The 15055-nt window shown below is 43.8% G+C and overlaps 2 protein-coding genes across 4 annotated transcripts; both read right to left on the reverse strand.

The window, feature by feature from the left end:
• Positions 1-297: 297 nt before the first annotated feature.
• LOC133911781 (alcohol dehydrogenase-like 7) lies at positions 298-5091 on the reverse strand. Its single transcript, XM_062354182.1, has 10 exons — positions 4595-5091; positions 4359-4495; positions 4193-4239; positions 2412-2737; positions 2153-2235; positions 1865-1940; positions 1226-1290; positions 1037-1132; positions 801-962; positions 298-673 (listed from the first exon to the last, which is right to left on the reverse strand). The coding sequence occupies exons 1-10, from the start codon at positions 4629-4631 to the stop codon at positions 557-559; spliced, it is 1146 nt and encodes a 381-aa protein (XP_062210166.1). The 5' UTR covers positions 4632-5091; the 3' UTR covers positions 298-556.
• Positions 5092-6637: 1546 nt separating this feature from the next.
• LOC133911782 (alcohol dehydrogenase-like 1) lies at positions 6638-9239 on the reverse strand. 3 transcript variants are annotated; one of them, XM_062354183.1, is made up of 10 exons: positions 9039-9239; positions 8765-8901; positions 8612-8655; positions 8145-8470; positions 7929-8011; positions 7775-7850; positions 7610-7674; positions 7396-7491; positions 7125-7293; positions 6638-6993 (listed from the first exon to the last, which is right to left on the reverse strand). In XM_062354183.1, the coding sequence occupies exons 1-10, from the start codon at positions 9073-9075 to the stop codon at positions 6809-6811; spliced, it is 1218 nt and encodes a 405-aa protein (XP_062210167.1). In that variant the 5' UTR covers positions 9076-9239; the 3' UTR covers positions 6638-6808. The 3 variants fall into 3 exon arrangements, with proteins under 3 accessions (XP_062210167.1, XP_062210169.1, XP_062210168.1); XM_062354185.1 differs by having other exon boundaries at positions 7125-7286; positions 9039-9227; XM_062354184.1 differs by lacking the exons at positions 8612-8655; positions 9039-9239 and having other exon boundaries at positions 8765-9031.
• Positions 9240-15055: the final 5816 nt, after the last annotated feature.

Raw genomic sequence — 15055 nt, forward strand, 5'->3', positions numbered from 1 at the left:
TTGCCTGGATTAAATGGCACTTGAAATGTTGCACGGCGATCGGAGCGAGAATTCTTAGACCCTGGAGGTGCGGCGAACGGAAATACGCTAAACTTTGACGCATGTGGAAGCATCTGCAAAACTTTGAGGCATGCATTTGCAGGCTTTGCTAAATACGTGGTGTATAATGGGGGTCTAAAATTGGGGGGAACGACATTGAGTCGAAGGTTTATCTGAAGTGGTGATTGCAGCTATAATTTGGACATGAGGAGCGCCACTATATTTGGAATATTGGGTGTAACATGTGATTCTATCATATCTGCCAGCATTGTGGCACGAGAAGATGCCAGAGTTCTTTGTTGCCGTAGAAAGTTGTACAGAAGAATGCATACAGAGTTTCAACTTATATTCTTGAAGAATTTAAACTTCTGAAGATCAATGAGACAAATAGAATTCAACTTATACTTTGCACAAATGATTTCTTTTGGTAGCTTCCAAAAGAATTATTTATCACTGAAATGAGCAGTAAACGTCACAATGCAGATGGTAAGCTTGGTTGCTAACTCCAGTTGTTACATCACTTGTCCATCCATACGGTGCATCTGAGACTCTTCCCTTGCAGCAGCAGGTCAAAAGCTTCGTTGATGTCCTTCAGGTCAATTTCGTGAGTTATGAACTTGTCCAGCTCCAGCTCCTGTATGATAAAAGATGTAAAGCCAGAAGATCATTGCTGGATCAAAAACTGATAAATCCACCTGTCAATCCAAGCTTAGATTTGAATGGCGACACTCTGATCGGTTTGATAAGTATCTGAAGCTGACCTTGTTCAGGTACTTGTCGGCGAGAATCGGAATGTCCCGCTTAGGTTTTACCCCTCCGAAGAGCGACCCCATGACACATTTCCCGTGGAGGATCTCCAGTGAAGGTATGGAGAGAGGGGCACCGTGCATTTCCACTCCAAGAATGATCGTCTTGCCCCACCCCTGCATAACGGTTGTAGAGCAATCAGAACATATGATCCTCAAATAGTAGGAGCACCATGAGTGCGTGTACGGACTTCTCGGGAGCTCTTGAATGCGTCGCTCATCAGCGCCGCCAGCCCAATGCACTCGAAGCAGTAGTCCGCACCACCGTCAGTCATCTCGATAATCTCCTGCCACCATGAAACACGGGCATGTCAGTGTGAGATTTCAACATGAAGTTAAGCAAATCATGTGATCTATGGGGCGAGAACATGGGTGATCACCTGGCTGATAGGTTTCTCACCAAGTTCTTTTGGATTTATGAAATGAGTCACGCCGAACTTCTTTCCTGCAGCAAGGAACAACAGATGAAATGCGTCAGGTCTAAGGACGTACTTGAGAATTTAGGGGCCCTATGCTAAATTCAATTTTGGACCTCTGCCTATAGCCCCCTTCAATTGATGAGAACGAGACAAGAACACAAATTGAGAAGAAAAAAAATGTGCTTGAGCTAAAAAACAAATATGTAAAGAATAAATGACAATGAATGCCATTTTTTTTCCATAGTGCATAGAGTAGGAGGAGTTAACTTTTAAAGAGACCAAGTAGTGAGGAGGGAGGGAAAGAGATTCGATCCACTATATTGCCACCAAAATGGATTAGTATGGAGAAATCACAAGTTACATGGGAGGAGTAGAATTAGGAGGTAAGGAGTGTTTTCTGGAAGATAAGAGTAGTGCTTACTTGAGAAATTTTAACTATAGCTAGTATTATCATTAACTATTGCTAATTACTAGTTAAGATTCGGAGCCCTGTGCGGTTGGGCACCCGGTACCCACTAATCGACGGCCCTGGTCAGGTGATTCCACTTTCAGAATGGCTTAAAGTTCAAAACAATCGATAGCTCAGACAGAAGGGCATGCCTAGCTCATGTTTCTCGGGGTTTAAATCCACGCCAATGATCTTTGACGCCCCACAAATCCTGGCTCCTTCGGCCACCTGCATGTAAAAATTGTATTGTTAATGTTCAGCAATGCGGTGTGTAGAATTATGGAGTGAAAACAACGCATCCCGTCGTGTAGCAGGACACGGCGAGTTCTGCTTACCTAATTGTAGGCAGAGAGGTTAAGTTTTCGTAAAATGTTGTTGTCAAACTCTGAATTTCCGAAAATGTACTAAATGAAGAAAAAAGTGTGTATATGAAATTTTACCGCCAATCCTACAGCGCCGAGGCCAAAGATAGCGACCGAAGATCCAGGCTCGACTTTCGCCAGCTTCCATGCGGCTCCGACCCCTGCAATTCGGAGGACGCAGAATAAATAACCAACGATTCCAAACAGCACATCAAAATGCTGTACTAACTTCTCATTTGCTGCTGTTCTTGCAGTCAATTTGATCTTGAACCACGCAGCATACATGCAGCCATGCACAGGTCATTAAAGAAGCAACATTGCGTGTAGCAGCACCGACCAGTGGAGGCGCCGCAGCTAAGGAGGCAGGCCAGGGGCGGCGGCATGGCGGGGTCGACCTTGACGACCTGGGTCACGTCCACCACCGTGTACTCGCTGAAGCTGGACACGCCCAGGAAGTGGTGGAGCGGGTTCCCCTGGGCGTCGCTGAACCGGGTGGTGTCGTCGCGCGGCATCCCCGGGCGCACCGCGAACCGGTACTTGGAGCACATGTTGCTCCGCTCCGACCTGCAGTCCACGCACTCGCTGCACTGCCCCAGGAACGTCGGCACCACCGCGTCGCCCGCGGCGAACTCCTCCACGTGCTCGCCGACGCTCTCCACCACCCTGCACATGGGCCGTGGGTTAATCCGTAACTTGGTTGAAGCGGGATCGCAATTTCCAGTTTAATCTGGCCTAGTCTGGCCATGTTTCTCTGGCCATGTTTCTCATGGGCCGACAAAGATGCTCATGGACTTTCACTCAGCCCAGAGGAACACGGTAAGGCAACCAGGCCCATTTGGGTTTAAATTAAATTCTTACGAAATTCGTTGGTCTTGAGTGGGTGCTGTTGGCAACTGGTGACAGCTTATTCTCAGAACTCTGATTGGCTAACGCCAAGTCAACGTCCAAATCTCATTTTAGAACAAAAACTATGATCGGTGACCTAGTCACATACTCTTCAGGATCCCGCGGCAAATCAGCGGCTAGAGGCAACCATAATTAAATAGCGGAGGAATTTTAATTAGCTTCAAGATTAGATTCCTTTCGGTAGGTGATACCTAATCACATTTCCTAGTAATTAAAACCAACACTAAGATATGGAATTGTGTATAGTACGGGCGTAGTTCAGTTTGTTGTGGAGTCAATTCCGAGTTACCATCTCTGTCTATGTGACCGTCAAGAGTGTGGCACCTCCTTCCGCCTCATAACTGTGTATAGGTCAATGCGTCTCTTATAGGAGATCTGGTCATAAAGATCAACACCTGACACCAAATGGCTGCAGCTAGGCAATTTCAACCTAATCTACCGTGCACGTGACAAGAGTAATAAAAATTTCAACTGCCGCCTCATGCGTCAGTTCAGGGCCATTTCGATGTTGGTCACCAGGATCCTGTGGAACAGACGAAATACGCGTATCTTCAGGCAAGGCTTCCTTGGATGCTGAGTGGTGCGAAACACCTCACACAACTTGAGACATTGTAACTAGCTCTTCTTTTAGCAGTCGCTTTATTATAATCTAAGTTCTGTTTGTACCTAGGCTGATCCTGGGTTCTTCCTCTTATTTAATATAATAGGTAGATTTTTTGCATGTTCGTTCTTAAAAAAAATCTTAGTTAGCTTAAAGGGGGAAAAAACGAATTCTAGGGGAGAGACGTTCCCTGTTCTATTCTTAAGGATTGGAACCGGGTGGACAGTGTTGCAATAGTATTGCTGAAACGTGAACGATTTCGTCAACAAATGTCATTTCAAATTACTTAGTTGATCGGAACCTCATTGAAAATCGAATAGGGTTCACATTTTGCACTCGTGAGCTTTTAACGCATCAGAAGTACCACTTTCTTGTTCTACTATCAGCTAGCGTCAGCAACAAAGACAGCAAGGTAAGAACACGTGTGCACGACATACTTGTAGCTCAACATTTCAACCTCAAAGTCTCAAGCATCACTACACGTTGGGCACGCTTGTCTGCTAAAATCGACGGCCGCTACGGAACGCAAGACAGCGCCACATGTGCAGATTTTTTCAACCAATGCCATGAAAATATAATAAGGACAGAACTGAAAATGGTGGAGCACTCACCCGAAAGCCTCATGGCCAAATATTCTCGGGAAAACGCCGGGGAAATCCTGCAGAATCGCAGCAAGATCGTACAAGACACATACATGTACACAATTGTAAGGCGTTGTACGCAGGGCGGATCAGCGGATGAGGGCCAGAAGACCGGCAGTGAAACGGACAAACGCACCTTCATGCGCCAGAAGGTGACGTCGCTGTGGCAGATCGACGTGCAGATGATCTTGATCCGGACCTCGTGCGCCTTCGGCGGCTCCACGACGACCTCCTCGATGACGAGCGGCTCGCCGGCGGCCCTGCACACGGCCGCTGCTCGTCGCCGACCGCGGCAAAGGAAAATCGGTCTCGAAGAAAGAAGGAAAGAGGCGGCAGTAATATTCATGAAAGGTAAGGATTTTAGTCGCGCACCTTTGCATCGGATGGGTTTGGGGCTGTGGTTCTCCATGGACGAACGACGGCGATGCCGAAGAGTTGTTGCTGTCTAGTTGGAGAGGTCGAAGGGTCAAGGGTGCCCAGTGGTAGCGAGGGCGCGGAGCCAGAGATATATATAGGAGTACTGGTACTCAGGTCAGAGCTATGTCCCACAGGTCACAGTAGATGTCTGCGCTTCTCCCTTTATTTTTTTATTTTTTTGTTCTTCGGACGGCGTAGTTCACCTTTTCTGAAAGAACCGATGGTAAAATCCGCCGCTAGTAACCTCAGTTTTCCATGCTCCACAACGTGACAATTGTTGGGAAGATGCTCGACTTGCTGTCCTTGTGATTGCAACGACCAAGTATTCGTTGAAGATTTACACCGTGATGTTGACCTTTTTTTTTTTTACGTTTGAGGAACCAGAATTAGCAGGCCCAAGGCCAATTTAGGGCAGACTTTCAGTAGGAATTGGTTTTGCCGGGTAGACCAGGCCTTGCTGAAATTTCGTCCTCAAACCCCAGTGGCAATGTCTTGGCAGAATAGGCAAGGCCTTGCTAGAATTTTGCCCCGTTGCCCGCAGAGACCACCCATATATCGGCTTACATCTCTAACGGGCTGGGCTTTATTATTGGGCTTAGAGCTGGTCTGGCTCGGGATTTGGAGTTTTTTTTTAAAAATTTTCTAACATAAATATTTATAAAAATATATCTTGAATGAAAAAATTTACAAAAATATACACTTACCGCCCTTAAAAAACTGTAGCATTTTCAGAGGATGGTAAGCACAACACGATGACACGGGCAGTGTCACGTGGGCCTTACCATCCTCTGAGGGTGGTTAGTCTTTTTCCCGTGGTGAACAATACTCACAACTCAATTTCTTTACCCATTTTCTCTATTCAAAACAATGATCTTTTGTTACTCAAAAAATTTAAAACTTTTTGTACGCGTTTATAATTTATGTGTAATCTATTTTAATTAGATTGACCTAAAAATTCTATGTAGAATTTGAACTAAAATTTCCCAAAAAAGTCTATTTTATAACTTCTAGCAATTGTTAGGACCTTAAATAAATTCTCAAAAATCTAAAAAAATCACTAATATTATTATTATATGATGGATTAATTTCTAAAGTTATTTTCAGCCCTAGGTTTTGTATATGTTTGAATTCAAATTTAGTTCAAAGAAGAACATCACACGAAATTATAAAAATACATATAATTTGAGCATTACAAAGGAACTCACTTTTTCACCATATAACCTAGGGTTGAAAATAATTTTAAAAATTATTCTATCAAATAGTAAGAATATTAGTGATTTTTTTAGATTTTTTAGAATTTATTTAAGACTCTAACAATTACTATAAGTTATAAAAGTAGGGTTTTTTTAAGCATTTTAGCTTAAATTCTACACCGGACTTTTAGCTGAATCTAATTAAAATGGGTTGCTCATAGATTATGTAACATGTATAAAAATTCTAGAATTTTTAGAGCAATAGAAGACCACTGTTTTGAATAGAGAAAATGAGAAAGGAAATTGAGTTGCGGGGTACTGTTTACCGTAGGAAAAAGACTAACCGTCCTCTCAGAGTGTGGTAAGGACTATAAGGGGCATGAGTTTTTGAGAGAGTGATAGACGTCTATTTTCATAATTTTTTCATCCGAGGTATATTTTTGTAAATATTTATGTTAGAAAATGTAAAAAAAAAAAAAAATCCTGGATTTGCCTAGGCTAGAAAACGTTGGCTTCAACTGTGTGCTGTGAGAGTCGTGTCTCGTCATCGTTCAAAAAAAAAAAAGAGACTTGTCAGTATTCCCATCTCTACTTTGCTAGGCGTTGCATTATGCCTTCCTGAATAGAACATTCAATCACTTTGCGTGTACGTGAAATGTTTGATAGAGGCATCGAATGGCTAAGAACTTAGGGAACTGGAGTACCAACAAGATGCAAACGCCTGAATATCCGCATGGCTTTGATCCTGAATGCACGTTCCTGTACGAATGATGCCCGAACGGTTGTGGTATTTGATCGAGCGGCATGGCAAAGAACAGCGATCCCATTCCGTTGGACGCAGATACATAATATGAGTACATCATCAATCCAGACAACGAAACCACACTGGTAACATCGGTTTCCAGCAACGACTCACGACGACCACCGATAACACCCGTCTTCAGAAACACATGCGAACTGAAACACGGCAAGATTATTATTTATTCATCAGTTTCTCGGAGAGACCGCATACTCGATACGCCGCCGTTTCCTTTTCTTCATCACTCACTTGTCCATCCATATGAGACACCTCAGGCTCTTCCCCTGCAGGAGCAGGTCGAATGCCCTGTTTATGTCCTGCAGGCCTACTTCGTGCGTGATCAACGCGTCCAACTCCAGCTCCTGCACGCAGTTCCACGGAACACACATAACCAAGAACCGTCAAGCCACTGTCTCAAAGTGAGAAAAAAACACTGTCGAGCCATGTGCTGAATCAAGTTCATCTGAAGCCAGCAACAGCTATGTATTGTAACCTTGTTCATGCATTTCTCGGCGAGGATTGGGATGTCGGTCTTGGGCTTGATCCCCCCGAAGAGCGACCCCATGACGCACCTGCCGAACAGGAGCTCCAAGGACGGCAGGCAAACCGGCTCGCAGTACTTCTCCAGTCCCAGGACGATCGTCTTGCCATTTCCCTGCATCCTGACATGAATGGCGTTTAGCTCATCGCATGCGTTCGCCTCTGAAATGAAAAACTGTCGTGCGCTCGTCGTAATAAGGTGGATGTGTGGACAAGATGGCAACCGTCTTGGTGCTTCTGAATGCATCGGTCATCACCGACGACACGCCGATGCACTCGAAGCTGTAGTCGACGCCGCCGCCCGTCATCTCACCGATCACCTGCAACCGAACAGAGAACACGAACCAGTGACGAGTTAAGATACGTACAACATAACAATTTGTTTCATGTATGTTCTTGTGTCAGATTCTAACTGGACCAACTTGGGACGAGAAATACCTCGATGACGGAACTCTTATCCAGTTGCGATGGATTGATGAAATCTGTCACACCGAACGATTTCCCTGTGATAAGAGTGGAAAACGTTTTCTTCAGTTTTGAAATAGAACAGAGAAATGGCATTCAGTGTTGTGCTACTCCATTACAAACGGAAAATGGACTTGCCAACTTCCTCTTTGTCAGAGTTCAAGTCAACACCAATTATCTTCGATGCTCCGCACATTTTTGCACCTTGTGCTACCTGAACAAGGGAAATCGGTCTTCGTGTTAACAAGATGTGCAGCCATGTATATGAGAAGAAACAGTGACACCGGCTTACCGCCAATCCGACCGATCCCAGTCCAAAGATAGCCACCGACGAACCAGGTTCCACCTTGGCCATCCTCCATGCAGCTCCTACCCCTGAATTTGATCGTTCTAATGTCAGTTGTACGTACTTCCTTCGGTAAAACACCAGCCGTATACTCGACAACTTGTGCGCCTAGCTGCATGTTGAATTGTTGATGCAGCAGCAGCAGCAGCAGCAGCAACGAACCGGTGCCGGCGCCGCAGCTGAGGAGGCAGGCGAGTTTGGGCGGCACGGCGGGGTCGAGCCTGACGACCTGGTTCATGTCCACGACGGTGTACTCGCTGAAGCTGGACACGGCGAGGAGGTCGTGCAGCGGGACGCCCTGGGCGTCCCTGAACCGGGTGGTGCCGTCGCGCCGCATCCCGGGGCCGATGACGAACGGGACGGCGGTGCACAAGTTGTTCTGCTCTGACGCGCAGGTCGAGCACTGGTCGCACTGGCCCAGGAACGTCGGCACCACCGCGTCGCCCTTGGCGAAGCCCTCCACGTGCTCCCCCACGCTCTCTACCACCCTGCGGCACGCAGCCCGGAGAATGACTGGTCTTAATTTATATTCGAGAAAAAAAGAAAGAACCACTCGTCTTATTCATCGTCGTCAGCAACGCTCTGCAATACGATTATGGAGGAGCTAGTAAAGGAAAACATGGACGTACCCGTAGGCCTCGTGGTCTAAGATCCTTGGAAATACTGTTGCTATCTATCAAGTGAAAACGGAAGCAATGGAATTAAACAGCAGCTACTGAGCTTCATTTCCTACTGAATCTTCAGATGTTTGATGCGAACGTGCAGCCAGGTTATTTACTTACCTTGGCACGCCAGAAGGTGATGTCAGTGTGGCAGAGTGAGGTGCAGGTGATCTTGATGCGGATTTCGTACGCCTTGGGTGGATCCACGACGATCTCCTCGATGGTGAGCGGCTTGCCGGCGGCTCTACACACCGCCGCTGCTCGTTGCCATTCATGGCCGCGGCCCCGACGACGTCAGCGGTTGGTTGGAGATTGAGCAAGATATAAACGAACAGGCAGAACAGAACAGCAGTGCAGTCCACGCGAGTAGTACAGGCAGCAGGAGTGGTGGTACCTTTGCAGCGGATGGGCTTGGGGCTCTGGTCCTCCATGGAGACTCGGAGAGGCAGAGGATGTCGACCAAAAATATCTGAGCTCCGACGCACACAAAAACTCACGATCCGCGAGTGATCGGGGGAGCGGCCAACTTCCTTAACTAGTGTGACGGCTATCTATTTGGCGGCCTTTGCGGCTATCTGCTGCCCAGATAATTTGGACAAAATATCTTGTTCTTTTCTGCCAGGCTTGCAACAGGAAATTCCAACCGATTTAATTAAGAGTTTAGAGGAAGGTCTTGGGTACCTCGCCCCTACCAGATCAATCCACTAGTAGTGAAGGGTTGGCATCTGCATTAGTTGTTCTTCTAGATAGCCTAGACATCCTGAGATGTATAGCCTTTCGTTATTACATGACTTCCGTATGGTTGTAAATAAAAGAGGTCTAACAACTGACCAAGATAATCCTCAGAAACACTAGTAGAAAATAAACTTAAGTACATAATCTATTACAGACTTCCACCTATATTTTGCGAAATCTGCTATTGTAGTCTGTAATAATCTGCTAGTCGTGCGCAAGCTTTCCCGATTGTGTGCCTATTGCAGCAAAGTCCAAAATCTAGCTCAGTATGTTTATCTGAAGATTACCTGCATAAAAGAGTTTACTTTTGCTTTATCAAAATACATATCATTTCTGCTAAGACATATCGCATAACAAAGAGCACTTGCTCCGGCTAGAATTTATTTACTAAGCCTTACCATGAACCAATCATGTTAGAAACACTTGTTGTGGGACGGGGGGGGGGGGGGTGTTAAGCCAAAAGTTATTTTTCTAGCTCTCCAAATGAACCTAGCAACATGACAGTTAAAGAAAAGGCGTTAAATGGTTTCATTATTATAAAAAACAATATTTTTCACTAACTTTTCAATTCCTTTTCAGTAGATTGTCTTTGGTGAGAATTACACATCTATGCAGGGACCATAGGAAAAAAATTAATCTCAAAAGGAAGTTTAAGCTTTCATAAATAACTATTGTTGTGTAGAATGTCACTATCAATTACAGTCTTATATATTGATTGAATAGAGAAGTGTCTGCTCTGATGTAATGACCATACGAAATAGTCCGGTTGAGAATTTAGTTGTATCATAACAACTTCAGTTACCAGAGCATTCCATGCATCTAAATTGTTCTCTAATCAGAGTTAATGATATCATTTACAGTGGAGCTTTTCTTATGAATAATATTATATTAAGAAGGGTATTGCTCTTTTAGTGTACTTGATTTAAGCTATTTATCTTCTCAGAACCTAATCTGAGTGTCACTTTGCAATCTAAAAATTTCCATATGAGAAAAGGTAGTTTACCACTCATTAGTCATGTCCAGAATTGTGTCTCATATTTTCTTTTCCACTTTAGCAATTGTTTTGTCATCAAGATATTTATTCCTTAGTAACCGTTGACATACCCCAGCTTCATTGACGAGTTTAAAAAGTCATTTACTTAATAGATATTTGTTTTGAATATCAAGATCTAAAATATCCAACCCTTCTTAGTCTTTGGGTCTACACAGGATGTTCCATTTTACTAATCTATACTTTTTTTTTGGTCATCGCCTTGCCAAAAAAATTTAGATCTATAGTAATATAATTTTTTGAGAATCTCTCTTGGGACTTTAAAAAAGAGAACATAAACATTGCAAGGCTACTTAATATATAATTAATAAGAACTAACATGCCGCCATAAGACAGATGTTTGCCATTCCAGCTGCTTATTTTTTCTCTCAAACCTATCTTCTACCATCTTCGAACCCTTGTTGCTCATCTTCCTATGATGCATAGGTATTCGGAGATATCTAAATAGGTAATCACCCATTTAACACCCAAACAATTGTGAGTATTGATTTTCAAAAGCCTTCGCTTCACCATAGCATAACAATTCATTTTTATGGAAGCTTGTTTTGAGGCCAGGCAATTGCTCAAAGCGCATAGCAGGAGTTTCATGTTCTTGATCTGTTCAAAATTATGATGCATAAATAAGATAGTGTCATCTATGTATTAAAGAATTGAAAGCCCGTCATCAATCAAATGAGGTATTGTCCCCAATATTTGACCATCCCCTTTCGCCCTTGCAATTAAAATGGCTAGCATATCAACCACCATATTAAACAAAATTGGTGAAAGTGTAAATCCCTATCTCAATCTTTTTTATCTGAAAATATCTTCCTATATCATCATTAACTTTTACCCCCATACTACCCCTTGTTATAAATTATTCTATCAATGTACATCATTGTGAGGAAAAGCCCTTCATTCTAAATGTTTGTTGAAAAAAGGTCATTCAACTTTACATATGCCTTTTTGAAATCTAACTTGAGAATAATTATATTTAGTTTTTTCCCACGCACTAGATAATGATGGAGAGAAAAGAGGTGGCGGTGCACACGTCGTTGCCGAGTCATTAGGCGGTCACGACGTGACACGCACCGAGCACTCACATACGATGTTGGCCGGTCCCAAACTTGGTCCGACGACGCTGCAGAGCTTGCACATGACCCTCCATTATGTATGTACTTGGTATAAAAGATATTTGTGTTGGTCTAATTACATTTTTTGTTACCCTCGCAATTCTATTGACACCAACTTTTGTAATAACTTTGAAGCTAACATTAAGTAGGCAAATAGACATGTATTGTTGAATTTGTGAGGCATTAGCTTTCTTATGTAGTGATGTAATAATACAAAAATTTAATCTATACAAAGGCAAAGTTCATTTGTGGAATTCATAAAACAATGCCAACAAATCCATCTTTATAACCTCCCAAAAGACTTGATAGAATTCCTGGGAAGACATCAGGACTTGGGGCTTTACTATTTTCTATTTGAAATACTACCCTTTCAATTCCTTTTCAGTGAACATAGACGTAAGCATATCATTTTCAGCACTAGTCACTTGTGGAATGTTCTCTGTTTGAGTTTCAACCATTGTGAAATGATTACTCTCTGAAGGATAAAAAAAGACCTTTATAGTACTGAGTAATGTATGCTTTAAGAGCTTCATCTCCATGAATTATGTGCTCCCCATGTTCAAGCTGAAATATATGAGTTTTTCTATGTTTATCATTTGCTACGAGCTGAAAATATTTGGTGTTATCATCACCTTCTAACAACTTCATTGTTTTTTACCTTTGATACCATTTGATCTCTTCCTCTCTAAGTAAATGGACTAGCGTTTCCTTTAGAAAAAGTTTGAGATCTATCTCATGTGGCTATAACAAAGTTGATTCTACCTATATATTTTCTTTAGAACCTTCTGATTCTCCTTTCTGTAAGCACCACTAATATTTTTTGCTCACCCTTCAAAACTGGCAAAGTCTTATAATCTTATATTGCCATTTTTCTAGGGGGATTTGCCTCTATTTTCGCCGTGCCACACCTTAGCCACTAGATCAAAGAAGACATCTCCATGAATTTTGGTTTGACACCTTTGTTCATGTCCTTCGGCTTGATCCCTTCTTTTCTTCCTCAACACCAGCATTTGCTCTCATGGTTGCATCATGAACATGTGACATGAATGGTGGCATAACAGACACAAAAGTAACAACAACATGAGCCCCATGTGTAGCTCCAACATGCTCTAGGCCAGCACCAATGACCCCTCCATGCCCAACAACAAGTGCTGCCATTGCACATTGCACATGATCAAGACTGCCAACCACAACAGCATCATTTGCGACGTAGAGTGCTGCCCACCGACATAAGGCTTGTTACAAAAGTTTGGTCGATGATCGCCACAGCCGCAATGACGTGCAAAGCGCCGTCCTCAACCATGATTGTCATAATTGGCACCAGGTGCCCTAAATCACTGGTCAACACCAGGGCCGAAGCCATGGTGAAAAACTAACACCAAACTAGCTCTAGGTTCAGCCCCAAACCCAAATCCACTATTTTTGAAGCCAGCAGTGCCAAAGGTGAAATTTTGGCTGTATCCTCTAAAACCCCCACCACCAGTGCCTCCACTTCCACCAAAGTTGCCTTGCGCCATACCCCCACGACCAAAGTCACAACCGCCATTGTCATGTCGCTCGCCATGGCTGTCTAGGTTGCCTCCCTATTCAATCCCTCGTTGTGCCGCTCAAGGTATGAGTGATCACTTGTGCTGAGCAGACAAGGAGTAGAAGGCCCTAATAGAGACAATGGATATTGCTATGTATGCATCCATGCTGGTGCATATTGAAAACATGGCTTAGGGTTAGGTCGTGCAGCCTTAGCGAACAGTTTAGCCAACTCCGCAGAGGTTCAAAACATGGCATGTTTAGTCCCGTTCCACATCAGAATTACTTGGCTCAACCTGCTCACCAATCCAGGTGTATCATTGGAAGGGCTCATTGAAACAGTCACGTTGCTCCGATCCACTAATTCCATAGTCACGTTGCTCCGATCCACTAATTCCACCAATTTTGAATTTTGAAATGGTGTTGTCTACTTCTCTTTTAACTCAAGGACCAGAGTTCGGTCGGCATGGCATGGCGATCAAAATGGGTGATGGATTATGGCTCGAGTTGGATCACCGACCAGTCACCATGATATCTTACAGCATCCGCGGAAGCGATTTCCTCAGTTGTGGAAGTGGCACTTTCCAAGATCAACCTCTTTGTTGGAATTGTGCCACATCATTCATCATCCGTCATGTTAGTGTATTTCGTCGAGCAGAACCTGAAACAACATCAGATGAATGTACCTCATTCTCAGGATGTGTCAAGCTAGCCTTCGCTTCCAGCAGTTCCTGCACAGAAAAAGCTTGCTTGCATTGCCATGTTGATGAACTCAAGAGTTGAGAGTTCACAATTCATCTCACTACCATCTTCATCTTCACTAGATTTAGCGTCTTCAGCGAGCACCCAAAGCCTAGACCCAAATCCCTCCTTTCATCGACATGCAATTGGATCTGAAACTCCACCTGCCGATCGCACACACCCATACGTATCGTTGGGTGAAGGAGATGGTGTCCACTCAAGTAACGAGAGCACCTGCTTCTCGGGTTTTTGGCCTGCCATCACTCCAATTCCTGTCACCTTCGCTATCAACGAAGATATTCACACTCTAGCTTCATTGTAGATCTCAGCCTTGTCGTGCTCATCCTCCTCCCACTCGAGATCTGTTGAGGAGGTCGGCCTCAAGGTCCGCCGAAGGGAGGGTGCGAGAGTGAGCTACTGTCACGCTCTCATTGCTGTCGGGGCTAGTCGTTATAAAGCATACATGCATTAGTTGTGTGATGGAGAAAAACGGAGACTATTATCGCTCTATAGTTTATGACGATAAATAATGGATAGTTGGCATATCCGAACACCCTAGGGTTTCCCATAATTCTTGAGGCATATCTTTATCTCCATGAATGGAATCCTTGGATGAAATGAAACTACTCGTAGGCACCCAAAGTATCATGTAACCAAGAAGGTTTATCTCTAAGAAAAGAAAGGAGTAGTCTAGAGGACATAAAGCACCCCTATATATATCTATAGAGAGAGAGAGCCAGGGGGTCATGTGGAGGATAAGCCAGACATGCCCAAACAGAGAAACAAAAAACCCAATCAAGTCGAATACAAGCCAACAGAAGCCAAACAAGGAAGTCACCGACTAGATTTAGATCCATTTAAGCTAGTCACATACCCTATTGTAATAGGCTTAATCAATATATGACAAACATGATGTAGGGTTATTATCCTCTCGGAGGCACAAACTTTGTATAAAAACTCATGTGTGCTCCCTGTGTGATTCGTCTACTCAAAGAATGCCCTATTTCTTCAAAACAAGTTTGTTAGATCGGCGATTCACAAATCGTCAACAAATGGCGCCATACGTAGGATCATGACAATAGGCATTGAAGAGTCTGAACAGAACATGCCGTCAACGACACCCAAGTCTTCGCCGAGAACTATTTTTCAAATATGGGGTTCTACGACAACTTTACCCATCTTCCCGATGAACCGGCAATCGACCAAGTAAACTTCAACGAAGAGCTTTCCGGCGACGATTCTAGC

The sequence above is a fragment of the Phragmites australis genome, chromosome 3 (assembly GCF_958298935.1).
Source record: "Phragmites australis chromosome 3, lpPhrAust1.1, whole genome shotgun sequence".
Taxonomy (NCBI): Eukaryota; Viridiplantae; Streptophyta; class Magnoliopsida; order Poales; family Poaceae; genus Phragmites; species Phragmites australis.

Coding starts and splice junctions, on each gene's coding strand:
- LOC133911781 (XM_062354182.1), bottom strand. CDS start 4,631: ATGGAGAACCACAGCCCCAAACCCATCCGATGCAAAG. Junction 2,236..2,411: donor TAGCTGCGGCGCCTCCACTG/GTCGGTGCTGCT, acceptor TCCGAATTGCAG/GGGTCGGAGCCGCATGGAAG. Junction 1,291..1,864: donor CCCCGAGAAACATGAGCTAG/GCATGCCCTTCT, acceptor TCCTTGCTGCAG/GAAAGAAGTTCGGCGTGACT.
- LOC133911782 (XM_062354183.1), bottom strand. CDS start 9,075: ATGGAGGACCAGAGCCCCAAGCCCATCCGCTGCAAAG. Junction 8,012..8,144: donor CAGCTGCGGCGCCGGCACCG/GTTCGTTGCTGC, acceptor GATCAAATTCAG/GGGTAGGAGCTGCATGGAGG. Junction 7,294..7,395: donor CATTCAGAAGCACCAAGACG/GTTGCCATCTTG, acceptor CATTCATGTCAG/GATGCAGGGAAATGGCAAGA.